The sequence below is a fragment of the Malurus melanocephalus genome, unplaced genomic scaffold, assembly GCF_030028575.1.
Source record: "Malurus melanocephalus ecotype Western Australia unplaced genomic scaffold, MMel_1.1 scaffold_224, whole genome shotgun sequence".
NCBI classification, from domain to species: domain Eukaryota; kingdom Metazoa; phylum Chordata; class Aves; order Passeriformes; family Maluridae; genus Malurus; species Malurus melanocephalus.
In genome coordinates this window covers 1,090,925-1,105,339 of record NW_026623456.1, presented here as the reverse complement: position 1 = coordinate 1,105,339, position 14,415 = coordinate 1,090,925, and the positions used below count along the sequence as shown (strand labels likewise).

The window sequence follows — 14,415 nt, the reverse complement described above, 5'->3', positions numbered from 1 at the left end:
TTCTTACAGCTCCAGCTGTGGGATGTGTCCTTTTCTGAGAAACAGTCAGTGTAAAACTGCTAATAGCAGAAAAGAACTTTTTTACCTCGCAGGAGAAAAGAAAAGAAATGTCCTTCAAAGCCTATGTTGTTTTTTTTCAGYGACGTGAGTCCGATTATCACAAACCTCTTGGCAGAACACCAAACACAGCTTCTTCTACATCAAAACTTCGTGGGAGGAGCAAACCTCTTCTCTATTTCTTGGCTTCATAATATAATCAAAAACAGTCCCATCCTCAAAAAGGCAGGGTTTTTTTTTCTTCACAGCAAGGTCGCTTTACTTCTCTATACAGGTCTCTCTTAATATGATGGAAATAGTCCTTTTCAAAAACAACTTATCTTCTCCAGCTTGTCTGAGAACCACAGCAACGGCACAGCTTCTCCTTACTGTTCTATGATCTTTAGATGTCTCCATTTTTTTTCTTACATCTCCTCACCCTCCTGCTCTGTTTTTTTCCAATGCAAGATACTAAAACTACATGCTATCAATTAACCTAAACATGGCGGCCGCGCCTATCTTGTTATGAATTCTTTCTTAAATACTACAAAATACGTCATCACAGAGGTGTAACTATCCTGTGTAATTGGCCCAGGCCTGATGGTCAGCCTGTCCATCAACCTCAGAACCAATGATGGGTTGGCTCTGAAACACAGGAGAGGGGCAGGGCTCTCTTTGCTAGAGAAGAAGAAGAAGACACCCCTAAGACTTCTCACAGCAGCCATCTTTGTGGTTTTTTGATCCCCATCCCCCACCACCAAAAATTGGACCAAGCAAAACTATGACAAAGGGGAACCCCTTTCTCTCCAGGATTCTGTCTTCCAATGCAATTGGTCTCAGAGGGAAGTGGAACACCTGAGGCTGCACATGGGAAAAGGGTTTGTGAGTCCCCAGCAGGTGTTGGGTTATTCCTGCCGAGGCCACAGTGCTGCTGATGTGAACTATCATGGCACTTGGTCCAGTTTTCTGGAATTTGGGAAAAAAAATATATAGAAGGGCTTGCAGTTCTTGTGGTCTTTTTATAAGTTGCAGATGGAGGTATTTAAACTTCTACAAGAATATTCAAGGTGTGTTTGTCTCATTTCCATTGCACAGATAAAGTAAAAATAAGCTTTGGGAAGTGTCACAGATAAGAGTTACTAAACTGTTACCTACCCTGAGGTACTTTCAGCACTCCCATTCACAGTGGAATTTTGTGTTGCAGGTGGATTTGTATGTGTGTCTCCTGTGTGGCAGTGGCAATGATGAGGACCGACTCCTGCTGTGTGATGGCTGTGATGACAGTTACCACACCTTCTGTTTAATTCCACCCCTCCATGATGTTCCCAAAGGGGACTGGAGGTGTCCCCAGTGTCTGGCTCAGGTAATCCGACAAATCATTGCAATTAGGCCAAAGGGTGATTTGTATTTTGTGGGTTTTTTAACTGATCAAAGGAATAGAAAATCCAATTTGTTGTTATTTAAGGCTGTGCAAACAAGGTGATGGAGGTAAAGCTAAAATGGAGACTGGGCATGCTTCAAATTGCAAAGCTGACATTTAATGTTTTGAGCCAAAAATTGGTGTGTCTTTGAAGAATATTTTGGATTTTAACTGACACCTTTCYTCTGTACTTAAAATTGGAGTCTCACTGGGTGCTTCAGTGTGGTGATTTATGGATCTTGTTCTGCTTACCTCTACCAGAGTAAGGAGAAATTAGGCATATTAATTCATTAGTGATTTTTGTGAATTTATAAATAARTATTGTGATTTGGTGAATCAAGCAAAGTTTCTTCTGACTCTGTTCTTTGGGACAGTACTTTAATTTCATTAGTGTTCTGCCTTCTTAATCTTCAGAAACTGTTACAGGAGCCCTTCTGTGTCAGTCTGAGCACAGTGTTGTGTTAATATGTTACAGAAACAATTATGTTTACTTGCAGGAGTGTAACAAGCCTCAAGAAGCCTTTGGCTTTGAACAAGCAGCCCGAGACTACACCCTCCGCACCTTTGGGGAGATGGCTGATGCCTTCAAGTCAGACTATTTTAACATGCCAGTGCACGTATGTTCCTGCTTCATCCTGGTGTTGTGTAGAGTTCATTTTGTGTGCTTAGTTAAATTAGATAACCCTGGAGAGGGAGGGAGGAATTCTGGTTTTGAAAGGGATGAAATCCCAAAGCAGAGGTTCTCATTTATGTCAGTGAATGTTGGTTCTTGCTGGAGTTGTGGTTTCTTGTTCCACCAGCTGCTTGTGTTTTTATTTGGTTTGTTCCCCACTTTAGAAGAAGTGTCTGTAGGGAAAAGACCTGTGACTCTCACCTGCTCCTGAGAGAAAGGGTAGCAGCATCTCCTGGAACCACATCTCTGCTGCAGTTGCTTTTCTCTTGTTGAAATCTTTTTAAAATGGGGGAAAGCTTCAAGCTAATGGAGTTTCCTCCATGAGCCAGCTTTGATGCACATGCTTCTTATYGCCTGATTCCTTAGTACATATTCTTTTTTCTTCTCACACCTAGATGGTCCCCACTGAGCTGGTTGAAAAAGAATTCTGGAGACTTGTCAGTACCATTGAAGAGGATGTGACAGTGGAATATGGAGCTGACATTGCTTCAAAGGAGTTTGGCAGTGGCTTCCCAGTTAGAGGTGGGAAGTTTAAAGTTAGACCAGAAGAAGAGGTAGGTCTTTGATTTCACTGTTTTTTATTGCASTTTCTCATTGAATAACTTTCCTTGGTTCAAAGCATGATAATGGAACTGGGTTGTAAAGTGTTTGTTTTGTGTATCTGACAGATATTTGAAGAGGAGAATTACATTGGGGTTTTGAATAAATAAAACTTGTTGTGAYCAGCCATTCAAAGCCAGTAGTTTATTCTAGTAGTTAATAAATAACTTCCAAACCAAATAAAACCAATTAAAAGGTTTCGTTTTAGTAAAGCAGGTCTGGTCAGGGTTGTGAAAGAGACAAAGACAATGGAGGGTTTAGTCTTTGAGTCATTGACCTGTTTCTTATATTCCTCAACTGGGAAATGTGCTTTTCTCCTGTTGCTCTTTAGCAGTTTTATCTACTTAGGTTTTTCATTCCTGTTGTATAAACCTGTGACTATTCTGCTCCATTTTCAGGAATACCTTGATAGTGGCTGGAATTTAAACAACATGCCTGTGATGGAGCAGTCTGTGCTTGCTCACATCACTGCGGACATCTGTGGGATGAAATTGCCCTGGCTGTATGTAGGAATGTGCTTTTCCTCATTTTGTTGGCATATAGAAGACCATTGGAGCTATTCCATTAACTATCTGCATTGGTGAGTTTGAGGAATAAATCCAGTGTAGGAATCAATCTCCCTTTCTTTCCCTATTCCCCTTAATTAGTGGACTAAAAGCAGATTCACAGAGCTCAGCCAGAGCTCTCCTGTTGCAGCAGGGTCAAATCTGACAGTGTAATTCCTGCACTGATTTACTTTTGGACAAGAGGTCATATTTTGGAAAGAGACATCCATTCCCAGTTTTAAAAATTCCATGAGAGATGAAGCAGATACTCCATCAAATGTTTTATTATGCTCAATGTAAACTAAAAACCATGCAAGTTTTCTTTTAAAAATCATCCAACTTCAGCTAACAACTCAGATCCAGCACGTTTTGTCTGTTAGATAGATCATGCTGTCATAAATCCTCTCATCAAGCCAACACTTGTCAGCTGTAATCAGGACAGATCTTTGCCATCTCTTTGATATTCTAAATAGACTGAACTTCTYGAACTTCTCACCTTACAACAGCTTTTCTACAATCTGGATTATTGTTGTCACTCTTCCTGAAACCTGTCAAGCTCTTTCCCTTTCCTAGTTCACATGAGTATTCAAGCAGACTATAAAACCACATCCCAGCTGCTATTCAGTGGGTCCTTTTTAGCTGGTTATTCACTTGCTGTTCCTTGAAATAGCAGCTGCTACAGAGCAACTCAGTGACTTAATTCATTGCTTTCRTGGTGCTTACTGCTACAAAAACGAATGTTTGATTTTGAGTCAGTGAAGGAAGGACAGGATTACATGGTAAAAAGGATATTTCTTGTCATGTGTTGCTGCTTTTTTTCCTTCTTTTTGTCCGAGTCTTCTGTCAGATTGAAAACTGTGGGTGGGAGAGGASTTTGCTGTACAGATTTCACTTTTTCTAGGAGAGCTTCCCTTACTGTTAGAATGGCTTTCCGTCCTCCATTGTGTGCCCCCAATTGTGTTGTTTGCAGAAAGCCAAAAAGGTGTGTACATGTGMACACACGTGACATATCTGGACACATGTGAAAGTTGCTTGATCAGTTTCAAATTTATTTGTCCTCCRGCAGGAAAGTCCTTGATATCTTTTCATTTGCAGGTATTCTTCTTTATTTCTATTCAGTGCAGAGCTTTAAGTCTGCATTGGAGAGCAGTGTGCATTTGAGGTTAAAGCTGTTATTGGCCAGAGCAGTTTGAACAGCCTGCTGCTGCAGAGACAGTGCTCCAACCTCTGAAAAGACTCCAAAAATCAGGACTGGTTCTTGGGCAAGTCCTAGTGATGGTGTGTCCATCTTCAGTGTTTGCATGTGCCTCAGAGGAGCCTGGTGCAGTGTTGTGAGCAGCTAATCCCAAAGGGCTGCAGCAGCAGAACTTTACCGGGGTTGAAGACAACAGTCCTCCTGCAGAACTCTGAGTCCTATKTTAGTTCTAGAAATGATAAAAGGGAAAAACCCAAATGTTTGCTCCTAAAGATGCTTGGAAATAAATAAATAAGAGTCAGTCCTGGACAGAGGAAGAGTTGCCATGGTTGCTGCTGGTATTTGTACAGGCAGGGGTGTGGAGCTGTCAGGAAGCAGAGCAGAAGGACTGTGATCTCCATTGCTGCTCCCTTGGGCTGCTGGCACCTCACCACCTGCATTAGAGCTGTTGGTTACCTGTTCCCTGAGGTCTAGAGACCCCAAGTTGCAGTATCCTGCTCCAAGTTTAGCACAACTCTGCTCTCACCTATTCTTTGGTGCTGACACATAGCTGGGAGCAGAACTCTTGACTAGCCCAGTATTTGGTCCAGATACAAGATGGTTTTTAGATAGATCTGTGGCTGATATTCCTGGATTCCTGGAGTTATTCTGGGATGGTGACCAGGTCCAAGGCTGCAGAATTGTCCCAGGATGATAGTCAGGTCCAGGRCTGCAAAGTCATTTAATACACCGTAACAACTCCTTGTGATACCTTGTGTGTAACTGCCCCTCCATAGTCCATCCTGCTGGCTGGCCTCTTCCCCTGACCCASGGGCTGGGTGAGTACAGGAATGAGCTRTTGGGATGAGRGGTAGGCTTCTGGATTCACACTGCRCTTTTTTCTTTTGGAATTCTCCCAATTGCTTCATGATTGATGAAAGGAAAGAACACCGTTGGGTCAGTTTTAGTCTGCCAGCTCTTCAGAAGTCTTGGAATAAGGTGATTTGTCTGTTTTCCTTTCTGAATACCTTTYCTAAGCTCATTCTTTATAAGGCCCTGGAGGCGTTTTCATCTCAGTGCTGCAGAGAGCTAGTGTCAGTGTAAGCTTGAAACACTATCTGCTGGAACACATCTGCATCCCTTTATTTCTCTCAGCTGGCTTGCAYTGGGTTAAGCTGGCGCTGAAAGTTCTTTGTTCCTACTCTGGATATGGATATTTTTTCTTCCTTGAAGTCTTATGTAATTTTGAAGTTTGATTTCTACTTCRTATGTGTTGCTTTTATGGCAGTTATGCATAAGACAGAAAGAACTGACTTTGGTTGTYAGACCCAAGAGGGAATTTGTATTCATGGGAAAAGACAGGCAGATTATATTTTGAAGTTATTCTGGAATCAGCAGAACTTCACTGAGGACTTCTTCAGGCTTTTTCTCCCTCCCTTAGAATATTTGAAGTACCTACTCAGAAGTGTAGGCAGTTAAAAAACAGGTCTGGAGCAGAGGGACCTKTGTAAAATGTAAAGATTCAGGAAGGTACAGAACCTTTACATACCTTTGTGGTAAAATGAAATGCCCTTCCTTTGACATGGTGTATTTTAAAGCAGAAGACTAAAAATGTAACTTAAAGTTTGCTTATATTTAACTTTTTTTAATAATCTTGCAGGGGGGAGCCTAAAACGTGGTATGGAGCCCCAGGGTACGCAGCTGAGCAGCTGGAGGATGTAATGAAGAAACTTGCTCCAGAGCTATTTGAGTCCCAGCCAGATCTCTTGCACCAACTTGTCACCATAATGAACCCGAACACTTTGATGGCCCACGGGGTGCCTGTATGTGTCGGACTCCTGTGCTACTCCCCCAACCCAACCCTCTTTGATTGGAACTCTGCTTAAAGCTGATAATTGAAGCCACTTTTATTACAGAGGTGGTGTTGTGGTTTCCATGTGTGTTGCATCTTCCTTATCCAGTATAATGTGCCAATGTGAACAGATGGGCAATGGAATTGTTGCCTTTGGAATTGATTGGCAGACTCTTCTCTGGAGATCCATCTTGGATGTTTCTATTTCTGTGTCTCAGCTGGAAGGTTTAGGCTCAACCTTTGAACAATGGCAGGAGCTCTTGTATGTCTGTTCAATCAGACATTGTTTTTTTGGCACAGAGTTTCTGTCAAGGGCCCAAACCCCATTCTTCATTTATTTGTCATCTACATTCTCTTATTTTTCCTGGATAAGTCCTTAGGTATTTAAAAAACATTTTTCATCAGTTTTCATTTTATTCCATACTAGATTATTCATGGGAATTATGTCCCTTTACAACTTAATTGGCTTTTGAAAAGATGACTTCGGGACTTGAAGGAAAATCTGGAAAAAGTAGGAAAATTTGTGGTGTTTCCTATGCTTTAGTAGCCTCCAAAATGGAAGGRTGCAGGAAGACCTACCTGCTTTCATGCTGACTGTATAGCCCCAGCAGTCTTAGATGAACAAAATATGAACTTTAAGGTTCCCAATTTCTCTTTCCCTTCAGCTGCACATTGAGAGAGCTGGATTTGTGCTGACCCTAGCCCTGAGGTGTGAGGAACACCAGGCCCAGGCAGCCAACCTACAACTGTTCTGAATGGGGTGTGGCTGAGTGGAACCTTTGGCTTTCCGGGGTTTTACATGGCACCTTATAACTGCCAGTTGTCATTCTTGGGCAGATGGTTTAAAAATCTCAACAGTCCTCACAGAAGTTACTGGGAATTGGAAATCCGTGTTTCCCTTGCAGCCCCCAGCTGTGTGTGGGTGTGAGCTGATGCTGGYCTCTATCCCCCCAGGTGTACCGGACCAACCAGTGTGCTGGGGAGTTTGTGATCACCTTTCCCAGAGCTTACCACAGCGGCTTCAACCAGGGCTTCAACTTTGCTGAAGCTGTGAACTTYTGCACCGTCGACTGGGTGGGTTCCAAACCAGTTTTTCTCTAAATGAGCAGTTCCAAAGCTGTTCCCTAGCTGGTGTACAGCTCTGATTTATTGCTCATGCACAGAGCTAGGCCAATGATAGAAGGAGCCTATTACTGTCAGCATGGTGTTTGCTGGAGGGGTTTGTTGTGCACTGGACAGGGGACTTTAGAAATAAGCATCAGGGTTGATGTGGCTTTTGCAGCAGGGGGGAGGCACAGTCCCATGCATGCCTGGAGTATGCTATGCATCAGCACTGCTGGAGTTTGCTCCTTTTTGTGTCCCCAAATTCCATTTCAATTCAGAAGCTGGAATGAAATTTTCCAGTTTATTGCACTGGGAATTCTCTAAAAGGTGCTTTCTGCAGCTGGAAAGCAAATCCAGCTTGGATGTCTTTTCTGCTTTAGCSTCTCTGATAAAATCAGATGATACATGTAACACACATTAATAACAGCTAAAGACATTGATAGCCCTCTTGTAGGAAAAAAAAATAGAAATTGCATTTCATGCTACATAGCAGAGGTGCTCTAGGTTTTAGGGAAGAAAACCTTAATGAGAAGAGAGCAGAAAATTYTGAAGTTGCAGAGCAGTGTATCATTCCCAGTAAGCTTCTGGRCTACTCAGCTCACTGGAACAGCAGAGATGGGCACTCATTGCAATTATTAGGTCAGAGTAATTGAATAAGTTCTTTGTTTTGAATAAAATAAACACAAATTGAGGACAGTTGCTCCAAAGTTACAAGTCGTTTTACCTTCACAGGAATTGACTCAGACACACAGTGCTGTCTGATCTCACAAAGACTCTTTGTCCGTTGTTTGGTTTTTCCTCTTGTCCTTCTGTGAGTTTCACACTGGACCAAACAACTCTTTGCATCCTGAGCATCACTGTTTGCCTGGCCTGAAAACAGCTGAGTGACCTGCCTAGCTCARGATGAGCTGTGTGCTCTGCCTGCAKCCAGTTAGGGAYATCAGGGCTACCCCASTCAGCAGTTTCTCTTGCTGCAGYGTGGTTCGTGTAGAGTGCCCTGCACCTGCTTGGGATGGGGCATCCCTCCAGTGGTGGGAACAGGCCAGGTTTATGTACTTGTCCTTTTGATGCTTCCCACTGAGGTTTGCGATTAAGTAGCTCTTAATTACAACCTCTACAGGAGAGGGCACCTCCCACAGCTGCATAGCTCACACCCCCCAAATCCACTGGGAAAGAGCTGTGAGCATTCCCGGTGTGCACAACTTGGGATCTTGATATCTCTAGTTTTACACTCTGAAATATGARTATTGTTGCTAGAAGGATTTATCCTGGCCTTTCCTTGGGGCAGTTTTTGGTTTGTAGCATGCTGAGTTAGTACTTTGCTGTCATTTCCCAAATGCACTCCCTTGTCTGCCCCACAGCTGCCCCTGGGCCGGCAGTGCGTGGAGCATTACCGGCTGCTCAACCGCTACTGCGTCTTCTCCCACGATGAGATGATCTGTAAAATGGCTTCCAAAGCAGATGTCCTGGATGTTGTGGTGGCATCTACAGTCCAGAAAGACATGGCTATTATGATTGAAGAGGAGAAGAGGTTGCGTGAGAAGGTTGATAAACTGGTGAGTTGTAGGAAACTATGGTTGGATGGGAAGGGACTTTAAAGCTCACCTCGTTCCATCACCTGCCATGGCCAGGGGCACCTTCCACTAGACTGGGTTGTTCCCAGCCCTATCCAGCCTGGTTTTGGAACACTTCCAGTGATAGAATACATTATAATCAATGAGATAACAGTTGAAACAGTGATGTGAGAACATGCTGATTCTTGTAAGAGGTGTCAGAGGCTTAGAAGTACGTGGTCCCTTCCTAAGTTGTGAATTTCAGAGGACCACCTGGGTAAAGAATCGTTGATCATGCACCTTATTTTAGTACCTGCTCTTCAATGCTATTCAGAATGTCACTTTTAAGGTAATATTTGTACTTTCAGTARTTTGGTCAGAAAATGATGATTTTTCATTAACCAAGACTTCTGTGTACCTGGGTTTAATATTTTACATCTAAGCTTCATTATCCTTTTGATAAATTTACCTTCTGATATTTTAGATTGGAATAGCCACCTCTTTATAACAGCCACATCTTTATTAGGCTCTGATGTAACTCTCTCTTGCAGGGAGTGACCGACTCGGAGAGGGTGACGTTTGAGCTGTTCCCTGATGATGAGCGACAGTGCCTGAAGTGTAAAACCACCTGCTTCATGTCAGCAGTTTATTGTCCCTGCAAACCTGGATTGTTGGTGTGCTTGTATCACATTGAGGACCTCTGCTCCTGTCCCACCTACAAATACAAACTGGGGTAAGCTTTTGAGGTAGTAACTAGCATCATGATCTGGAGATAGTATTGCCTCTGTGGATACTGTGACTTGGTAATCTCTGCTGCCAGTGGGGCTGGTCTGTGTTTCAGTCCTTTGCAAATCCAATGCCGCTGCAACAAYGGGGCTGTTTTTTGCTCACACACAAAGCCTCTTCAGCATTCAGCTCTTCTTGCTCTATAATGGCAAAAATTGCTGGCTAAGTTACTTTGCATTTTTATTTATAGCAACAAGGTCATTGTCCCTTAGATCCAGTCCTTGCCAAGCAGTATTGTTTTGCTTTTTGGAGCTTTCCTTCCTGTTGTCAACTTTCCTGTGCTGTTTAGTACATCTTTGTCTTACATGAATGTAAGACAGTTGCTCTAAGACAGTTTCACAATTCCTTAATTGTCCTGTAGAAATTGCTTTTTAAAGCAATTGCAACACTGAAATTATCTCAAAAGGAACACGGTGTCCCTGTAAGGTCCTAATTGTGTAACTGTGAGTGCACAGAAGCTCATTTCTCTGTTATATGGACCAACACATCCCAGAAATGTTTTGGGCTGGAAGGGGCCTTAAGGCACATCTCATCCCATCCATGCAATGTGCAGGGACACCTTCCACCAGTCCAGGTTGCTCCAAGTCCCGTCCAACCTGGCTCCTCCTCTTGGTGCCCCACCTCCCACCCTTCTGCTCCCCCAGTGTTGCTGGAAGTTTGAGTTTTGTGCTGCCCACAGGTACCGCTACACCCTGGAGGAGCTGTACCCCATGATGAACGCGCTGAAGATGCGCGCCGAGTCCTACAATGAGTGGGCTTCCAAYGTCAACGAGGCCCTGGAGGCAAAGATCAACAACAAAAAAAGTGAGGATCTTACCTGCTGCCTGTAGCACATCATTTACAAGGGCTGCTTTTTCAGTTTTTAGTTCCCAGACAGTAGCAACTTTTTTGTTATGTGACAATCAAAAGTCATTTATCACTTCATGTTTTAAAGTAAATATTTAAGCTGTTACAGTCCCAGAAATGATGCTAAGCTGTCTCTGTGACAAGCCTGTAAATCACTTTGACACAAAATATATCTGAAGTAGAAATAGAAATACATTTAATGTGTTGTATTTCTAAGCCTTATCATGGAAAATCTATCACAAAGGGAGACTTCTTAACTTAATATCTTTCCCAACAGGTCTCATCAGTTTTAAGGCTTTGATAGAAGAATCAGAAATGAAAAAGTTCCCAGACAACGACCTGCTGCGCCACCTCCGGCTGGTGACGCAGGACGCGGACAAATGTGCCTCGGTGGCCCAGCAGCTGCTCAATGGCAAGAGACAGACCAGGTATGTGCCACTCTATGTCTGCAGCAAAATTGGGGCACCAGAGATGGATGTCAGTGGCCAATGATGGGTGCTAAKGCTCTTCAAGAGTTAAAAATTGAAAGAATCTGTATTTCCTCACCAGAGCCATCTTTCGCAGGGCGATTCATCTTTACTGCATATGATAAGTTAAACATCCTGAATATTCAAATCTCCTTCCATTGGATAGTTACTCTAAATTCATTCCAGTGTTCCCTGAAAAGAAAAAAAAGCTATGATACRTCCAGACAGAGTAACATGCTGCAAGATACAGTCCACTTGCCTCTGTGCTGTGGCCACTGTCCATAGTGCAGGTGTTGTATTCATTTCCCTTTGTGTTGTGGAAAAATGAAGTGCCCTAACTCCCTGAGCTACTGCTGGTGGGAGTGTTGTATGAGAGCTCTGAAAAAATACCTGCTCTTTGCATTGAATATTGTAGACAGGTTATTTGCTCTGGGGATTTGAAGGTAGGGCAGTGTTTCGGCAATACATCCTTTGTGAGCTGCCTGCCTTGTCATGCTGTCTCTCTGTGTCTGAAATGAGTTGAAAAGAGCCAGAAGAACAGAAGGCCAAGGCCTTCTGTATTGATATAAGAGCCTTTTACTCAGGATTCACAAATTACCAACTTGTGTTGTGTCATTCTTCACCCAGACCGGTCTGGATTGGAAGGGACCTTAAAACTCATCCTGTTCCACCTGCTGCCATGGGCAGGGACACCTTCMACTATCCCAGGGTGCTCCAAGCCCTGTCCAACCTGGCCTTGGATGCTTCCAGGGATGGGGCAGCCACAGCTTCTYTGGGCACCCTGTGCCAGGGCCTCCCCACCCTCACAATATATTTCTTCCCAATAACCCATCTAACTCTGCCCTCTGTCAGTTTAAATCCATTGACCAGGGCACCCAGACTTACCATAGGCACACTGAGCCTTGGAGGATCGTGGTTTCTGAGAAAATGTTGGGTTTATGTATGTGGAGGACAGTATTGCCCATGTCTGGCAATCTTAAGTGTGAAGTATTCAGAAAAAAATGGATTATTATTTGTCCCATCTGGGGAATTCTACCCATTTCTGCTGCTCTGAACAATGTGATGTTTATTGGAGCAAGTTGCTTTTTGTGCTGGTGGAGCTGCACGTGTGTGGTTCCTACATGTCACCTGCCTTGGAAGGAGTCGTGTAGCTCATCACTCCTGTGTTCTTGCAGTACTTTAAAAACTGGTTTGGAAGGATTTTGAGGGTAGAATGTTCTGCTGTCATACCAAGACATGATTCTTGTTTTCCTTCCTGGTGATCTCTATATAAGCCTTTGTAGTAGGAACRTGATAAAAATTTGCCTTTGCTGTCTTGCACACACACGAGGGTGAAGCCTCTGTCACAGCCAMGTAAAAATACTGCAGCAGGGAATGAGAAATTCAGCACTCCCACAGGTGTGACTTCTGCCAGATAGAGGATTTCCAGCCCAGAGATTTCTGGCACCACTGTCAAAGGACTTGTCCACTTCTGATCTCCTCCTTCATCTGGTGTTGGGCCATCTCTCTTGGCATCCCCTGTCTGTGTTCTCCCATCCTTGGTACTTGTTTAGGTCTCCCAGTGCTGAACTGGGAGCAGCAGGCAGGCCCTTGCCAGCTTCTCTGTGCCAGAGGGTCCTTCCTGCACTGAATGTGTCCCTGACTTTGGCCTGGGGAGAGCTGGAAGCATTTTTTATCTTCATCTTCTTGACTAGGCCTGTTCTTTTGTCACCATGGGAGGCTCTCAGCCTTCCTCACAGCTAGGCCTGCCAGCTCCTGCAGCATCCCAGACTGGGATGGGTAATAGATGCTGGGCTGCTGGCTCTACAGGATATCCAGGCAGCGCTTGGATTGAGATTTTCATATGTTGTAGGAGAGGTTTTAGTACTTCTCTCACCATTTCTTGGCTCTTTTTTTTTCTACATATTTCTGAAAAAAGTCCAATTTTATATCTTGATAATTGTTAAGAGTTTTAAAACCCATGTTACTTGATTTCYTTTTTCTTAAAAGATTGAATTGGGGAATGCTCATAACTTAGGAAGGATGATACCAAGAGGAGAATTATCTGCTTAGAATCTTAATACATGTTACATCACATGCAGGCTCATCTGCCTGTGAAGCTCACATCTGCAGGATGCTGGAAAACCTCCATCATGCCGAGTGCCAGGTGTTGGTTAGGAAGGATTGTGCATTCTGCCTAAAATTTGGCTTGTGCTTTTGGCAATTTTTCCATTATGGACTGAGCATTTTGGTCTGATTCAGAGTTTGGAAGAATCATGCAGGAGCCTTGTCTCCCTTGGGAAGGCTGTCCCTGTTAGTCACGGCAGTCAGTGACACTGGAAGATCTCCTCTAGTACAGCAAATACAGCAGTTCATGGGGAGAAGACGGTAATAAATCATGGTAAATCCTGTGAGTCCTGCTCACCAGCTTCTCTGCAGTACCTGAAGAGATGCAAATGGTCTGTACTCCCCATTTCCTCTGGGTGCTGGGGGATGGAACCCTCACAGATGCTGGTTGGGGGATGTTCTGTGAACATCTCAGTGGGGTCAGAACATAGCGTGGCCCTCATTCTCCTGACACTGGAAGGGAGTAGAGTTCCTGTCCTGCTGCCATGTTTCCCTGTCTATCCCTTTCCTTCTCTAGATCTCCTGAAACCTGTACTGTCCTTAGAGACCTTGTGCTGGGAGACCTTTGTGATTAATAACCCTGGATGGACATGGACTTAGCTTCTGTCAATGCTTTTTCTTAGGCTGGTGTTTTTCTTTCTGGTGTTCAAAAACATCATGTGACAGTCAGTTTTGCCATTCTGATGTGTGTATGTATATGTACCTAAATATTTATGTATTTAAAAACTTGTGCCTTTTCTTAGAAGATACTGTAGAGCTTTCACAAAAACCAGTAGAACAAAACAGTCTGAAAGAAACCTGTGTTGTACCTGAGGCTTTGAATTCATTTTATTGTTCAGCTGACTGTGGGGTTTGGAACTCCCAATGTGATCCTGTGTATCCGTTAAAGATGCCTATTTTTAACACAGAGTGGTAAATTAAAATTTATTTTATAGTGTTCACATTGCAGTCATGCTGGCATATCCTGCTGGGYTGTTCTCCTCTTTTGTATAAATAACACACTGTGGATTCAATTGGAGCCAGCATTGTAAGGGATCTCTCTCCTTTTCTGTTCAGGGTTCTCCGACCTCATTAATATTGGCTTGAATTTGGAGAGGTTTTTAATATTGGGCAATTTGTTAACACTTATAAGCCACTCATTTGGTGCAAAGCTTTTAGATAAAAATAAAAATGCTGATTTCAGTGTAGAGAGGATTTTTCAGAAGTGCCTACACGACCTGTCAATATAAAACCCATTCAGAATTGGGATTTGT

General features: G+C 43.4%; 1 protein-coding gene across 2 annotated transcripts in view; it reads left to right on the top strand.

Moving 5' to 3' along the window:
* Nucleotides 1-14,415, top strand: part of KDM5B (lysine demethylase 5B) — a 56,081-nt gene that overhangs the window by 26,519 nt on the left and 15,147 nt on the right. For both annotated transcript variants that reach the window (XM_057374375.1, XM_057374374.1), the window contains exons 8-17: nucleotides 1,241-1,399; nucleotides 1,954-2,073; nucleotides 2,525-2,683; nucleotides 3,128-3,309; nucleotides 6,109-6,271; nucleotides 7,255-7,374; nucleotides 8,766-8,960; nucleotides 9,509-9,690; nucleotides 10,423-10,547; nucleotides 10,867-11,017. In XM_057374375.1, the coding sequence (XP_057230358.1) occupies nucleotides 1,241-1,399; nucleotides 1,954-2,073; nucleotides 2,525-2,683; nucleotides 3,128-3,309; nucleotides 6,109-6,271; nucleotides 7,255-7,374; nucleotides 8,766-8,960; nucleotides 9,509-9,690; nucleotides 10,423-10,547; nucleotides 10,867-11,017 (1,556 nt within the window). The remainder of the gene's footprint in view (nucleotides 1-1,240; nucleotides 1,400-1,953; nucleotides 2,074-2,524; nucleotides 2,684-3,127; nucleotides 3,310-6,108; nucleotides 6,272-7,254; nucleotides 7,375-8,765; nucleotides 8,961-9,508; nucleotides 9,691-10,422; nucleotides 10,548-10,866; nucleotides 11,018-14,415) is intronic.